At 38.1% G+C, this 17,964-nt stretch overlaps 1 protein-coding gene across 1 annotated transcript; it reads left to right on the forward strand.

The window, feature by feature from the left end:
- Positions 1 to 449: 449 nt before the first annotated feature.
- Positions 450 to 5,983, forward strand: LOC131667725 (cullin-2-like). Its single transcript, XM_058941375.1, has 5 exons — positions 450 to 1,033; positions 1,145 to 1,363; positions 4,316 to 4,647; positions 4,723 to 5,270; positions 5,337 to 5,983. Exons 1-5 carry the CDS (start codon positions 450 to 452, stop codon positions 5,466 to 5,468), a joined length of 1,815 nt encoding a protein of 604 aa, XP_058797358.1. The 3' UTR covers positions 5,469 to 5,983.
- Positions 5,984 to 17,964: the final 11,981 nt, after the last annotated feature.

Consider the following 17,964-nt stretch of genomic DNA (forward strand, 5'->3'; position numbering starts at 1 on the left):
CTGAAAGCTAAGGCCTTGGAGCTCAACAAGTTCGTTGGGGAAGCGGCTGATTTCAAGGCCAGCAATGGATGGCTAGAGAAATTCAAGAAGCGCTACCAGATTCGGCAGTTATCTATGCAAGGAGATAAGTTGTCATCCGACAACGTAGCAGCAGAGAATTTCAAGGAGACGCTGCATTCTTACTTGAAAGAGAAAGAATACACCGAGGATAAGGTCTACAACGCCGATGAGACGGGCTTATTTTTCAAGTCGTTGACGGTTGCCGCTCGTTCATACCATCGGGATTGAAGGAGCAGAAAGAACGAGTGACTGTGATGTGCTGCGTCAATGCGTCCGGATCGCATAAAATCACTCCTCTACTCATCGGCAAGTCGAAAAATCCCAGATGTTTTTCGAAGTGCGAGAGAGAGAAGCTGCCCGTCAAATACACGAACAGCCATTCAGCTTGGATGGATCGGAACATATTCTTGGACTGGTTCGAGAATATTTTCGTCAAGGAGATCCGAGCGCATCATCCGCCGCATCAGAAAATTCTTCTCCTGTTGGACAATGTACCGTCGCACCCCGGAGCAGCTGAATTGAATTGCATCGCCGAGAACGTTGAAGTGATGTTCCTGCCGCCGAACGTCACCGCTTTGATTAAGCCAATGGATCAGGGCGTCATTGAAAAAATGAAAAAAATGTTCCGGAAAAATTTAGTCAAAGCGCTAGTCCTAGAAGAAGCAACATCGGGAGCAAGCGTCATCGATTTGGCAATGAAGCAGACGGTGAAGTACTGCTGCTACCGAATTTCTAGTTCGTGGGATGTTATCAACGCCAGAGATCTCCACAACGCATGGAACAGAATTTTGGGCAAGGACGATTCTCCCTACGAAAAAAGAGCATCGGCTGAAGAAGTTAACTTGTTGTTACAACTTCTTAAGGATAGCCCAGCCTTCGTCGACTGCTCATTCGAGATGGTCCAAGCATGGATCGAGGAATATTACACTGATAATGGCTGGCAAAATTTGAACATCCAAGAAATTTTTGAAAGGTATTGTAAAAGTTTTATGTAATTATTTATATGTAATTTAAATGTGTTCATAGAAACAAATATGTACTCAAAAAACATGGTATTAATATATTTTTTTATCTATTATTTCAGAATCACGTCTAATAATCCGGAGAAGTTCGCTGAAGAAGACGAGGAGCCGATCGCACAAGTCGAAAATATAGAACCAGAGAAAGAAGTTTCCGTTGGAGAGGCCTACGATGCGGCTCTGAAGCTTCGAACATTCTTAGAGCGAACGTGGGATTCGACGAGCGCGCAGATAAGCAATGTGCAAGAAGTCGCCGATTTAATACTAAATATATACAAACCAATGTAATTTGTATGCTGAATGTGTATGTTGATTTTGTACGTTGATTTTATTTGTTGATTTTTTGTTAATTTTTTATGTTGATTTTGTATAATGTACATGATTTTGATAAAATAAAGCATAGTTAAATTTATTTATAATGTTTTTTTTAACAGAAAATTTGAAAAATTTAAACTTTATGTATGTACCTACAAACATGCATTATCACCTGATATTTTTCTAAATTATAAACAGTACATCATTTTGCTTTCTTTCACTACACTATTTTTTTTTTTGGGTAAGTTGTGTCACACCATTCGAGTAAAATGATTTACTGTGTATAATTTAAAAAAAAATTATCAGGTGATAATGCAAGCAAAATTTGTAACATTTTCTCCGGGCCCTCCTCGAGACCAGCGCGGCAAACCACTTAATGCCCGTACCTGACGGAGCGCTCTTATTGGCTAACGCCAGAGAGCCCGTAGCGAGCAGTGGCGGAGGGCACCAACTCCCGACAGCGTGCAGTAGCAGAGGTCCGACTGTATTTAAAAAAGTATGGTATATATTTTCGATGTATTTTTTGACGTAGAATCCCTGCCAATACCTATATCAATGCCAATATCTATCTAAACCTATATCAATGGTGCTAATTATTTTATCGTAAGATTTAGCTGAAAGGCGCTACAAGCGAAAAATGGTGTCTGCAGGCGGTTTTTATTTTGTTCAAGATCGTTCCACCAATTTTAAAAATCTAAAAAAAATATAGACGTATTTTTGGAGTAAAAATACACGAAATATATTCTTTCCAGAAAAGTGTTTTTCTTAATTTTCGAGAAAAAATTTTTTGAAATTTTTAAAACGCTTTAAAAATTTGAATTTGGCGCTAAAACATTTTTAGACTAAACAGTTATGAAGAACTTAAAAAAACCCTACAAAACCAAAAAGAAAATTTTTTCTAGCTTAAAAGTTGACCAAGATATCGTTAAAAGACCACAAAACACAAAACAGGCTCCCTATGTACCCCATCTTAGTCTAGGGATCTGGAAATTTGGGAAAAAGAGTTTCTATTCATACCAAACATAATGGCCGAGGTACTTTATCCGGTGACTTAAAGGCAGTTTTGAACATCTTATCTGGCTAGACCCTTTTGAAACTGTTTTTTATATAAAAGATTCTGTGGAACACGTAAAATCATGGATCAAAAATTTTTTTTTTTATTGTTCGTAATGGTTTTAAAAAAAGTTAATAAATTTAAAAATAAAAATTTGTTGTGTTCTGTTGCTAATATTTTAAAATCTTAAGGTTTTATACGTATATAAAAAAAAAATTGATTGCTATATTATTAATATTTTATAACGGAGAATTCCAGCCGTACCCGTCTGGGTTGTTCGCGACCGTCCGCACAAATTATTTATTCGGGGATTCGGGAAGCAAAATACGTTCCCACGACTGAATAACGCGTCGAGCATAAACACGTTAAACGCACAGATTCGAAGTCGGGATGAGGAGTGATACAGCGGCGAATAAACACAACAGCGGATTAATACACTAGTCTTTTAATTGTCAACAAACGATTACAATACGGCGACCTCGGACTTATACACTACGAGCTGCACAATAACAAACGCGAACGCGAAGGTGAATCGGTGGCTGGTCAGCCTGCCGATTCCCTTGTAAAAACTAAATATTATAACAATATATGCCCGACAAACACTTTCCGCCGATAGTCTACCAACGGGTAGCCAGCAGGTCTGCCATGCTACCAGCCATAAGCTGGCGCCCAAACATGCAAGAGAGAGAGACAAGAGAAAAACACGGCACCGACCTCGACCTTCAACCTCTCCGACGGCTAGAGCGCTCTGCACCGTGACGTCACTGGTGTGCTCCTCGCTGACCGTCTCGCTGGTATTTTCTTTTGTCATCGCTATCTTCCTCCTTCTCGTCCTCTCGTTCGCTCCACAATACTGCTGCCTCAACCCGTAACTCACTCGTTGATTGTTGTTGCTGTTGTCTTCGCCGCCTCCTTATCGTTCGGTACTGCAGCACGTCCAGACTGCTCGCGCGCTCACCTCGCCGGCTACCTACACGCACCGGTGCCGGGTATACTTCGGGACACGGCTGGGCGCGACCCAGCCTTACGCTCCAATACTCGTCCGCGCACCGGGCGTGTCTCCGAAACGATCGATCGTCGACAAGGTCGCGAGGCCAACTTGGAAAAACCGTAACCGTCGGTTTTATCCGCGCGAGCGACTTCCTCTGCTTATAGCTTAGCAGAGACTCCCCGAATTTTTCGAGCTCTCTCTCTCTCTCTCTCTTCTTCTGCGCCATCTGCATCGCTCCAGTCGTCAGCTTAGCCCGTGTTCAGCACCTCGTAAACAAAAGGTCCAAGCGTGAGTGTGTGTACCAAACGCACACACTCTCAGCCTGGCGCGGCGCACGGACATTTGCGAGAGCCAAACGGACGAGATCGGCCTAGCCGAGATTCTCCGTTACAATTTGAAATATAGCATTTTTAAAATTTTTCTCATTATTTTTAAGAGTTGACAACTTTTGATATAATTATTATTTTTATGTGAAAATTTGGATATATATATATATATATATATATATATATATATATATATATATATATATATATATATATATATATATATATATATATATATATATATATATATATATATATATATATATATATCCAAATATATATATATATCCAAATATATATATATATCCAAATATATATATATATATATATGTATCCTATTGCATTAAAGGTGAAGGACTATCTATGTAACTCACTCTCTCTCTCTCTTTCTCTCTTTCATAAAATTATCTAATTAATGCGCGTTTATGTACGTTCATCCTCGCACAATTTCTATCCTCATTTGGCTATGAGACACTATTTGTCTTGTAACAAAGTAATATAATAGAAAAGTTTTCTTGATCACTCATATATTCTTCATTATGACTAATAGTTTCAAATGGTTTCAGCTGGCAAAGTATTGTGACTCGCTACTAAAAAAATCAGCAAAAATAGCATCTGAAAGTGAAGTGGAAGATAAATTAGCTCGTTCAATAATAGTATTCAAGTATGTTGATGATAAAGACGTTTTTCAAAAATTTTATGCACGTATGCTTGCCAAAAGACTTATTCACCAACAATCTCAGTCTATGGATGCAGAAGAAGCAATGATTGATCGATTGAAGCAAGCCTGTGGTTATGAATTCACGAACAAATTGCATAGAATGTTCACGGATATGTCGGTATCAGCAGATCTGAATACTAAATTCAGTGCAAGTTTACGAGGTAAGGAAGGTGAATATCATCAAACTGGTATTGGTTTTACGGTGTATGTTTTACAAGCGGGTGCTTGGCCATTAGGTTTACCTCCCTCACCAGGACCGTTTCATGTTCCTCAACAGCTTGAAAAATCAATACAAGCTTTTGAATGTTTCTATCACGCACAATTTAGCGGCAGAAAACTTACATGGCTTCACCACTTGTGCCAAGGAGAATTAAAATTGAATTATTTGAAAAAATCTTATTTGGTGACAGTACAGACATATCAAATGGCATTATTACTTTTATTTGAACATTGTAACTCAATATCATGTAAAGAAGCAGCTGTCTCTCTACGATTATCTCGTGACCAATTAATTAAGCATGCCATCAGTCTTGTTGATAGTAAAATTTTGAAAAAATCTACTGAAGGAGTCTTAGAAGATAATACCGTTCTCATACTAAATTTTGAATACTATAATAAAAGAACGAAATTCCGTATAACGGGTGCTGTTCAGCGTGATGCACCTCATGATACGGAAGCTACGCATCGTAGCGTTGATGATGATCGCAAATTATACTTGCAAGCTGCTATTGTGAGAATTATGAAAAGTCGTAAAGTTTTACGCCATAATCAGCTAGTACAAGAAGTAAGCATTTTGAATTTTTCCAAAAATAAGTTTATCTTCAATCTTCTTTTTTTAAATATTTTTTAGGTTCTTGGACAATCTAAAGTGACGTTTGCTCCATCTATTGGTATGATAAAAAAATGTATTGAAAACCTCATCGATAAACAATATATTGAACGTACATCTAACACTGCAGACGAGTATTCTTATGTTGCGTAGCTCTAACTTAAAAGCATCAATTTATGAAATTCTTAAAAAAATGTGCTTACGTATGAAGAGTCGACAGAGATATCAAATCCACAGCAATATTTGCTACATTTAAAATATTAATAATTTTGAAATATGTTTTACATGAAAATAATTAATTTATATTAAAATTATTATACACGAAAATTATTCTAGAAATCTATTACGTATATCAAAACATCTTTTCATATTGTATTAGATACATTATAACTTGTTGCACTTCTAGGAGTCTTTTACAAGCGGTTTCCAATCTTAATAAGATCTTTTATTAAGTAGAAAGTGGAATATTATCATAATTTTTCTTTTAACGAGATGAACAATTAATAAAAAGGATGTTCTGTTATATCTTCAATAAGGCAATAGTCTTCCTTAAGGAATTCAGTTAATATTGCTTTTTTAGCTGTCTTAATTGTCATATTTTTGGATAGTAGAGTATTTGGAAATATATTAAATTGTTCAAAATATGAAAGATAATTACAATATATGAATAAAAAGAATAAATAGATTTGAAAATTATCAATTTTATTCGAACATAACTTTTTAATAAATTCATTTATAAAATTAAATATTTATTTGATGAATATTGACAGTTTCGAAGAAAGCAAGCACCTGAGACCAGCAAGAGTGCTAAGCGCTATGCCATCGAGTGTTACATATGGCAAAAATATCATCTATTGTCATTGCAGGGTTCAATAAATTCAAAGGTTTGTATTCGATCAGAATTTTTTTCGTATGTTCGCGTATATCTTTGGAATCAATAGAAACAGGTTCATTTGAAAGAGTATTGAATTGAAAATATTATTTAAAAATCATATTATAAATTATAATCATGCAGGTCAATAATAATTACTTTAATAATAATAAAATAACAGATACTAATGCACATGCATACAAAGAAGAATAAAGAGACTTTTTATATCGTTTTTACAGATAAAATTAATCTGTAACTATAACCCCGTATTTTTAAGTATAAAATGCCACATACTGTATAACGATAATAATCAAAATTAGATATTGTAGACTTAAACATAACTTAATATAAGTAGTATGATATTATCAGAATGATTTTTATTAAAACTGTTTTGGAGATGAAATATAAACTCTGTTATTTTTAATCTATATTGATATATATGGCAGTATCTTTTTAAGGAAATATATATAATATTTCAAATTTGTCGATTTAGGGAGGACATGGAATTTTTATATATTATTACTTCATTTTCCTTTGCTAATTAAACAATATAATTTTGACGAATAAAAAAAAATTAGATTTACAATATTAGTATTATATTCTGAAACATAACTTGCCTCTTCCTTAATTAGTTAGTGAGATTCTAAAATGAGATTTTAATAGATTTTAAATGTTTCATCCTTCCTCTTTAACTAGAATCCTCGATACCGATATAACAGTATACACAGTATTTTAATTATAAATAGCATTCAGTAACAGTCCCAAATAAGTATTAAATTGATTTTTTAAAGAGTTTGTTGTATAAAGTAGTTCATTGTGCGTGTTGCTATTTTAGCTAACTGTTAGATCACTATAATTATTTTAACCGATAGCTAAGTAGAATATCAATTGTTAACTAACTCGTAGTAATGGATAAATGTGGGCATCTATACGAGGTCTGTGCCAAAAATATCCAACCTACCTCGATTTATCGCTGCTTGATTTAATCTCCAAAGTAGTCCTCATTTGATTGAATAAGACGCTTCTATCGATGATTCCACTTATTATAGGACTCTTTAATAGGGAGGGAGAGAGGGGGTTGATTGGCGGATTCTTAAGCGAGGGAATTCACGGGAATCGAGAGAGAAATCAGAGGAAGAGCCAAGAAAAAAGTCAGAGAAAAGATCCAGCCAAAAAGCAGGAAGATAATCCGTAAAGAGGTGGAGAGAGAGACCGAAGAACGTTTGTGTTTCTGAGATACCCAAAATACTCTATGGAAGGGCAGTGCCGTGAAGCTCTAAAACACGAGTTTAACACACATCCATCACTGCTATGATAAAGGCCGCCAGGAGGTCCTGGCAAGGTGACCCTCATTTCAATCTTCGAGACTAGACCGGTGTCATCCCTCGAGCGCCTCTGCCAGTTAGGCTGCACTTCCGTCGCCTCCAGACTGTCATCGGCGAGCGGAGTACGACGGAATCTGGTGAGATGCTCTCCAGAGCATCTAACTTTCTTTTCTCTCTGCACCAGCTCTCGCTCAGAACTTCGCGGCCATAATTTTATCTATTTGCTATTTATCGAGAACTCTGAGCGAATTTGCTCGTATTCTTTTCGCCGAAATTGCGCTCGATTGTCGCGTTTCCGCGAGTAAACGAGTACGCTCACTCTTTGTAACTTCTGTATTAATTCGAATTTGATTTATTTGTTGATCGGGTTTTGGTATGTGAACAAGTCCGCTTACTCACCTTATAGTTATTTATTTAATTTTATAATTGATATTATTAGGCGTAATAAAGAGATCGCCGTTTATACATATTTATATGAAATTGATGTATAATGTTTCTCAATTGCCTGACCTCAATTTTTCAGCTATTTGCAATGAATTTGTGTTTATGGGAGTTAGCGCCGACTTCCTTAACCGAGATAGGATCCAAAAATCGTGGAGCATAGCTATGACGCACCGTAGCTATTGAGTTTTCCCCTTGCAGTATAACGTAGTTTATTGTACGTGTTGCTATTTTAACAACTATATCGAGACTGTATGGAGGCTGTCGAAGCTGCGCGATATTGTGTTTTAATAAATACTGCTGCGCAAGGTTTAATGCGTGCGCTGGAAAATTGTCGTGATGAAGAACGCAATCACCATTTCCCAAAGTTACGGTCGTTTTCTCCTGATTACGTCACGAAATCTTTTCAAAACTTCAACGTAGTACTTTTTGTTGATTGTTTGGCCTATAGAAGTATATTCGTGGTACACAATGCCCTTATTATTGAAAAAAAAAATTGATATTGACTTGATGTTGCTTTGACATTGACGGGCTTTTTTCGGCCGAGGCTCGGATGGAACTTCCACTAGGAAGATTGTTGTTTTGTTTTCATGATTCATCAGTAGTAATAATTTTTTTAAGAAAGTTTTCAACACTATTGATCATTTCTAAATTGTTCTGAGCAATTTCTAATCGAAGGTTTTTATTTTTATGCTGGTTTGAGAGTAGTTTCGAGATGAATGTTTTACACACACGAATCATTCCCAAATTGTCGGCTGAAATTCGCTACAGTATTTTTTGGTATTTCTACTTCGTTTTTCAGTTCTCTGACAGTCAAAAGACGATCTTGTTTAACTGTGACACGCACGCGCTCGACATTATCCGATAATGTTCCAGTCAAATGTCGATCAAAACGAGGATTACTGTCAACAGATGTGCAGCCACTTTTTAACCGCCTATACCACTCTTTTAATTGTGTTTTGCCTATACACTTATCTCGAACCCTTCGACAGGCCGAAGGCACTGAGCTGAATCAAAATCCATCATTAATTGCAAAATTAGTTTGTTTAAACAATTTTTATAAACAAATTATTGCAGAATTAAGTTTTTTTGTGAATTTCATACCAGAATCGGATTCTACGGGAAAAAATATGTCCGTTAAAGTACTTTTAATTGTTAAATTCTATTTGTTTATTAACAAATTAAATAAAAATTAATTTTACAATTATAATACAGCTATTTATGTCTATAAGGAAACAAATAAATTTACGCACACGACATGTATCCAATAAAGAGATATGACAAAATTAGCACGCTGCCACCAATTCTTATTACGTGGGTCAGTGAGGCGCTTTCGCTCACGATAATTGAGGGAGAAAAGAGAGGAAAGGTCATAAAATAAATAACGCAACCTAAACGTAGATTCAACTTACGACTTATTATTATTTACGAATCTTCACATCAAAATACACGCACGTACTGTACAATCCTAAATTATAACTGACCGACGTAAAGAGAGACTAAATGTAACCGCGACTAAATATTTTATCTTTATTCCTAGTCAAATAATCTTTTACGCACTTATTCTACTACAAAATTACTTAAAGTTACGAGAAACCGACATCGGATGAATTGTCCGGCACATGAGCGCCTTGACAATCCATCGCCATCTTACTATACAACTTACATACAACAATTAAAAAGAACAACGCAAATTAAACTAACGCAACCATTCGTCTTTCTCGGCGTAGCCCGTGGTGAACCCACTGAAAGTCGTGCCGTGTACGGTGGCGAGGGCGACACTGAATGGCCTGCTGCAGGTGTTGTCGCCACACGTAGCCTCGTCTCGCCCTGGTCTGGTCACTGCTGCACGTGTACTTCTTTTTCTCTCTTTGCGCTGTTTCTTTTTTTTGCTACTTCCAACTTCTCTCCTTAACTTTCTTCCGGGAACTATGTCACGCGACTTGACGGATGGTCAGCGTTTGCACTCTCGCCGGGCTCTCCCACCAAGCCCACTCATTAGGCGGCGTGCGACAAAAGCGCTAATTGGTCGCGCGTCACACGCCGGCCCAAACCTGCATAGTGCGTGCATAGGCGCGCACTCTAGCATGCTCGCTAACTCTCTCTCTCTCTCTCTCTCTCTCTCTCTGTCTCTCTCTGTCTCTCTCTCTGTCTCTCTCTGTCTCTCTCTACCTCATAGTCGCTGCGCTCTTGCTTCTTCGGGCGCTCTCAATCTTGCTCGGCAATCTTCGGCGGCTGGAAAACATAAAGGCCAGTGGTTAGGCGCAATAAATATATGCGCCCAACGCTGACCACGTCGCCATGCTGAGCGATAAGAGGGAGAGAGAGAAGGAGGGCAGACGAGGAGCAAGCGTGCTACTTGCTCTCGTCACAGATCGAACAGATTCAACGGCATAAATATCTCTTTTGAACAGTAGTTCAATCAAGTTTACAGATGTGAAATAGTTGTCGAAACCAACTACGTAAATGTCCACCTCTTAAATTTTGTAAAATTAGATTCAATACCAGTCGCTTACCAAGAGGGTCTTTTGTTGCTTTACTATATGATTTACCAGTATAAACTTCAGATTTCATAATGAAACCTGTTTTAGAAACAGCCAGACACCATACTTTGAAACCTAGTTTTATGGGCTTCATAGGCATGTATTTTTTTAGAGATGATCTTCCTGAAAAAGCAATCATAGATTCATCAACAGAGAGTTTTTGAAAGATTATATACTTCAGAGTAGGTAAACGAGGAAGGCATCAGCTCAGGAGGGTATCAGCTCACTGAGCTGACTTCCCTGAGCTAGTGCCCGTGCATCTTCAACTCAGCACTGTGAACTCACCTCTCCTCCTTTTACGTACTTCAGAACTGCCGACTCACCCCCCCCCCCCTGAATTGATGCTGATCGGCACTTTTGACTCCCCCCCACTGAGCTGACCGTGCGTTCTATGTTCGGCACTGTCGACTCACTTCCCCTCCTTACTGAGCTGACCGTGCGTTCTATGTTCGGCACTATCGACTCACCTCCCCCCATTATTATTAATTTATTTTGGTAATACTAATATATTTAGTTAATAATAATTCTATTATAATTTGTGTGTGTGTGCTGTAGTTCCTTCGGAAATATTTTCTCTGGTTTCGAAATCCAAGCGCACATCTACTGGAGCAGTCTTTAATGATTCGTTTTATTTCGAACAGTCAATTACTTTGAGTGGCATGTAATTTTTATATTCGAGTGTTTTGAATATCGGTTCGGCATCTTTACCGTAGTAGACGTTTTGAAAATTGACATACATATCGTACGACATTACGTATTGGTTTTTACTCAAATCAATATTGAGATTGCCATATGGATAGCACTGAGAGTTGAGGTATAGTTTTACTTTTCTTATGTTACAATGATCAAATATACTAGTGCTAGAGTTTGGGTCATTTTTTCGATTAGTTTGGAAGGCTAAGATGACGCAGCGTGGTTTCTCCAACTGATTTGTCGTTTTAACTTGTCCAGACGTGATTTGTGTTTGCAGGCAGCGCTAGATATTCATACAGTTCCCAACTACGAAAACTCATTTAAATACTTCGTTCGCTTTTTAGAAAATAGAGTAGACGTATTTTCTTTGCATTCGATGCAGTCACATAGGGCATAAGCCATTCGAGACGTGTTACATCAAACTTGAATTCTGCGAAAGCTTCAACACCATTGACGATCATCTTCGTTTGATAAACTGTATTTACATTGATATTCGATCTTATGAGAATTAATTCATGTTTCATATTCACTAACACATTGCGATAGTCCTCAGCGAATCCAACTATAAAGCTCAGAGGAATAAAAATATCAAATTCGCCATTCGTATTAGTTATTGGACGGTCCTCTTGTTATATATTTATCCATTCGGCATTTACGGCAATTAAAGTTTGACTTGGAGTGAGAGATAACCAGTTCTTCATAACTGTTATGAGACCAACGTTCTTACATTTAACTATTTCTATAGCGTTCAGCTCATACATAATTTCTTCAAACATGTGACAAATGGCATTATTAACAAAATCAGTATTCGTTAACAAAGTATTATTATTGCTACATAATCATCCACAAATGTGTAACGAGCTGCGAGATGGTACAAGACACAAGTCTTGATGTTCAATTGATATACGAATCTCGACACTATTTTTAAACGATGAATTGTGTGACGAGAGCAGGCCGCGTGCCGGTCTCTCGTCTGCGTTCTCCCTCCCCCACTCGGCAAGGCGTGTTGGCCAACGTTAGGCGCATTAAAGTATGCGTCTAACACTTGGCCTTTTGTTTCAGCGCCAAGGACGAGCCAGCGTAGTTGAGCGCAAGAAAAGTTGAAGAGCGCGGAGAGAGAGTGAGAAAGAGAGAGAGAGAGAGAGAGAGAGTATTAGGCCTATGCAGGGATTGGCAGGCGCGCAACTCGTGACCGATAAGCGACGCGTCGCGTGCCGCCTAACTAATAGGTCAAGGTAGGGAGAGGAGCGAGCGCCGCTGAGCGGCTGCAAGATGCGCGCAAGAATTAGTGCGTGAGGAGAGTCGCAGCTGAGTCCTACTAGAGTGAGGGAGTCGAAGCCTAGTCCTACTAGAGTGCGGAAGTCCGAGCCCAGCAGAGAGAGCAGTTTGGGATAGCCGGAAGGAAGGAAGATCAACCCTACCGGCAACGGCTTTGTCAGCAACTGCAGCCAGCCCACCTGCTAGAAGAGTCAACGTCGCCTACGGATACCTGGTCAGCGACAGCGGTTAGCGACGATCTGACCAGCGACGACACCCGGTACTTCCTGCGGCAGCGCGTCGCTCAGGATTCTCGACGTTGCGAGGAACAGGAGATAAAAGGTCCAGCCTTCCTTTTCTTCTTTCTCTCTACACTCTCTCTCTCTGTTGATGCGACGACCGGTGCGCGTTGAAAGAGATAGCCTGGCACTCACGTGCCGGCTATCTGAAGGTTCGCGCTAGGTTTAATTCATAGTGACGTAAGCTGCGACCGGTGAATTGTCCAGGCGCGCACGTGCCGGGCAATTTACCCGGTATTAGTTCGCGTAGTTTTAAGTAAGTTTGTAATAGGTTAAGTACGCGATTAGGTATTAGTGAAATGCGAAATGTTCATTTGTGATTATCTTAAGTAGTTCATTGTTCTATTTGTAGTTTGTTAGTCGGTAATTTAGATTATGTTATGCGCGCGTATGTTCAGTGTGAATAATTATTAATAATAATAGGTTGTAAGTGAGATTTGATTCCTGTCTTTCTATAATTTATTTATCAACCTCCCCTCGTTCTTCTCCCTCAATTGTCATGAGCGAAAGTGCCTCACTTACCCCGCAAAAGAATTGGTAACAAAGGAATGAGTTTTGTTACAATTGGTGTAAGATTGATGAGCGTGGATCTCGTAATGTGCCAAAGATTCATCGAAGACGATAGGTGACTGTATTTCTAGAATGTTCTCCATTGTTCCGTTAAAAGCAGCAAAAGAAATTTGGTAATTTATTTTGCACCAGGAACTACTCTTAACCCAAGTCTTTTTAGGAATTTTATGCTTTGATGTGTTAAAGCTTTCGCTTTCCTATAATGATTGATGACTGGAGTTCGCCGTGTTGACGTTTTCAATTTCAATCGACGACTGATGGTGGGTTTGCATTTTTCAGTGGTTATATAGCCCCTACCACTTATTGAATCGTAAACAATTCCCATTTTATTCTTTTCAGGTGTAATCTGATAGTTATGACTTCACCGCAAAAATTAATTTAATTTCCGTCTTGACCAACGATGCGTAGTTGTAAATAATCTACAACTTTTTCGTAACTGGAAGATACATCACGTGAGAGGGAATTTCAATAATTTTATATCCAGGCGGTACTGCTGGAAATAATTCGTGAATATCGTGAACAGTGCTTCCGTTACAGTAAGCGCCAGCGGTTATGTTACACTGGACTCTTACAGCGTTCACCTTGAGAATACTGATGGGCAGATCAGAGTTGTGAGAAACGTTTACCTCTAATGTACGTTGTGATAAACCCAACAATCGTCCAATAAAATTCTACGGACGAAAGTCGATAGATTCAGAACACTTGATTGTACAATGCAAGGTGTTGTTGCTTGTTTTCAAACTTAATGTTATATTATTATTATCAGTGCGGAGACGCTGCACCGCTATGCAAAGAAATTTATCAATGTCATCGATCTCGTAGGTCCCGACAGGTATGTCGATAATTTGATTTGTCAGTGACGTAAAATTTATTATTATGTACGTCAATATTAGGTATTGAGTTGAACGTTAGGAACTCGACTAAGCCCAACTTGTAATGTTTGTGCTGTGATAATTCAATTGGTGGGAAATAGTGCGCTTCCAACAGTGAATAATTACCCGAGAGTCAGAGTTACCGAATCCTCAATGACTGTCCGAACAAGACTACCAATATTTTCACGTTGCTTTTACTTTCATACCCTCGCACAAAAACTGTAAACAAAGATGACCGCATACGTGAGAATTAAAGTCTTGATATCTTTTCGTGTTATATTTGATCTCGATATCATCAAGATACATTATTAAATCAATAGGTGGGCTTAAATCTCCAAAGCTATCAAAATATTTGACTTTTTTTCCGATTTTCCGATAAGCCACCCAGTCCGTCCCTGTTCCTTTGACGTCATCAAGATTGACTATAGCCGATTCGTGATAATATGGACCAGAAGATATTTCTCATGAAGACTCTGCGAAAATTTGGTATATTCAAAATTGTTGCATATTTATCAAGTCGGTTGTTTGTAAGAGCTCTATCAGGTAAATTTATTTCGAAATTTTTTTTTTAAACCCGATCCCAGATAAGGTTTGAAATAAAGTCCTTAGCCTTTTTTATAAAGTTTGAGATACAAGCCTTTTCCCAGAGTAATGGTCTCCATCGTTTTGTTGTGTCTCTTGTTCTCATTCAATTACTGTTTTGCAGACTTTGCATCGTTCACAGCTTTTGCGATTCCCGCGGCGCCATCAGCTATCGTACCAGTTGCACTCAAGCCTGCAAAAAGTAGTATGAGGAAGGGCAAAGCTCCACCCATCTTAGTTGATATTGACAGAATTCGTGGAACGTTTATGTACGAGGGGGGGTCAATAAGTCTTTACAAAATCAAGTCTTATCAAAATCATCTTTACAAGAGATGGCGCTCGTCACGCTTAAATTATGATGTTTTTAGCAAGCACTACTACTAACTAGATATCGTACAAAGTTTTAGCTCGATTTATTAAGTCGTTTTTTTGTGAGCGTTGGTTGAACAAAAAGTTATTGGGTTATTTGAAAAATAGAGAAAACAGAGTTTCGAGCGGTGACAAAACATTTTCATTTAAAAGGCCTTACACCAAAAGAAATCACAGTTGAGATGAACGCCGTTCATGGCAAGTCTGCCCCTGTGTTTAACACTGTTTATTACTGGGTAAATGTATTTCAACGCGGCCGTACAACAACAAACGATGAACCTCGTTCAGGACGTTCCGTAGAAGTGATTACGCCCGAAATGGTCAATAAAATCCACGATATGTTGTTGAGTGATAGAAGATTAAAATTGCGAGAATTAGTTGAGGCCACAGGGGTATCAAAAGGTACAATCATTTCAATTTTGCATGAAAAATAGGGGATAAAAAAAATATAAGCAAGATGGGTGCCGCGTTTGCTCACTGTTGAAAACAAACGAACCCGCGTGGTCACCTCTGAGGCTCTTTTAGCACGCATACGTCGTAATCCGGAAGACCTTTGGCGTCGACTCGTAACTGTAGACGAAACATGGGTACACCACTACACTCCTGAAACCAAAGAACAGTCCAAACAATGGATTACAGTAGGAGAATCAGCCCCTAAGAAGGCAAAGACAGTAAAGTCAGCTGGCAAGATTATGGCCACGGTTTTCTGGGATGCGTATAGAATCATCTACATCGACTACTTGGAAAAGGACCAAACGATCACTGGATAATATTATGCGTCATTATTAGGTTAGCTGAAAGAAAAAATCAGAGAAAAAAGTCCTCACTTGAACAAAAAAAAATGCCTCTTTCTTCAAGACAATGCTCCAGTTCACACGTGTACAGTTTCGATGGCAAAAATTAACGATTTAAAGTTCGAATTAATTGACCATCCACCATATTCGCCTGATTTGGTTTCCAGTGACTTTTTCTTATTTCCTAACATCAAAAAATGGCTTTCCGGACAACGATTCACGTCGAATGAAAAAGTCATCGCCGAAATAAATACCCATTTTAAGGGTTTTCAGAAATTATATTTTTCTGATGACTTAAAAAAACTGGAAGGCCGTTTAATCAAATGTATCGACCTTCAAGGAGATTATGTTGCTAAATAAAAAAAAAATTACATACACAAAACTTTTTTTTTCTTCTTTTTGTAAAGACTTATTGACCGCCTCTCGTATGCTTTTCCACCAGCTTTGTTAACGTCTGTCCGAGCTTTTTTCAAAGCAGAACCGATGACTTTGCGCCCACATTTACCCTTGGACCATTTGAATGTCGCTGCTTTGATCACGCTTTTCAAATTAACTAACTTTTTAGTTTTCTTCGGTCCTTTCGGCTTGGTCCTTTTTTTTCTCCTCTTGAGACCCATACCAAACTTTGATTTTAATTTCATGGCGTTAGATACGGCGTAAGCAGTTGCTTTTTCACCAAAACTAGAATCCTTAGTGAAGACTATTGAACGCTTTTTCAGCTAAAATATTGTCTGTGATATTTCTAGCCTATATCTTTTCTCGTTTTTCCGAGTACGCTATATCGTGTTGCTTGCAAGCTGCGTCGAGAGGGTTGATTCATGCATCGCCGAGAGCTAAACATGTCTGTAACTTAGTTTCTGGTCCGCAATATTGATAGCCTGGAATATGGATTTCAAATGGAAGTTTATTGATGCTATCATTGGCCAATCCTCGTCCTTTCTTTGCTCTTTGACGTCTGCATATGATCATTACTCGATCAAGTCCAACACACGACTAACGTTTCAAACTATAAAAACAGGTGTATATATATAGCCATGTGGCCAGTTATCGTTCGAAATTTGTCTCGTGAGTATGAATTTGAAAGAACAAACTGTGAAACCTCCCTAGTATATTTTAACCTCCCTAGTATATTTTAACGTCATCGTGCGGGATGATAAGCAACCAAAGCGTCACGGAGATTTACTGCCAAATAGCATCAGATCTATTTTGTATGGTCTGTCCAACTGAGGTAAGACCAACAGTCTTTTGGCTGTTATCGCTCATCCCAATGGTCTTAAATTCTAAAATATATACGTGTACTCGAAATCTCTCAATCAGCCAAATTATAAATTATTGGAAAAGATATTAAAGCCGATAGACGGAGTAAAGTATTTTCCCTTCAAGGAGCACGAATCCGTGATTGATGTCGACCATGCACTGCCTAATTCAATTATGATATGATGACATCACATGTGAGAAACAGGACAACGTGCGTGCTTTCTTTTGTATCGGCAGGCATAGGAGCCTAGACTGTTTCTATCTCTTGCAAACGTACGTACGTATTCCTAAACATCTCGTGAGAGATAACGTCAATTTATTGGCAATTTTTCGACAAGACGAAGATAATATGAAACATATTATTGACGATCATGTGAATTCAGATATGACTTACAATGAATTTAAAGAACTTTGTGCAAAATGCTGGTTGGATGATAAATATGCATTTTTAATGATCGACACAGATAAAGCTATAAACTGTGGAAGATATCGAAAGGATTTTGATTGTTTTGTTATAAATATATCACGATAGTAATGCAGTCTCTCGACAATCGTTGTAGCGTCAAGATGATTGATTATCAACGGGAAAAACACGTTTCTCAACTCGTAAAAGGGCAAGACGCAATAAGATAAAAATATAGTTTATTGAAGCATAGCCGAGATTATACCGACGAAGTCTTGAATAAGACATTCAAACCAATAGTTTATCCTCTTAAAGCCATAATAAGCGAAGTGGATCCAATCAAAAAATTAATAAGTAAGAAGGAAAAAAATCT

The sequence above is a fragment of the Phymastichus coffea genome, unplaced genomic scaffold (genome assembly GCF_024137745.1).
Source record: "Phymastichus coffea isolate CEN01 unplaced genomic scaffold, Cenicafe_Pcof_1.1 PCOF00005, whole genome shotgun sequence".
Classification (NCBI taxonomy): domain Eukaryota; kingdom Metazoa; phylum Arthropoda; class Insecta; order Hymenoptera; family Eulophidae; genus Phymastichus; species Phymastichus coffea.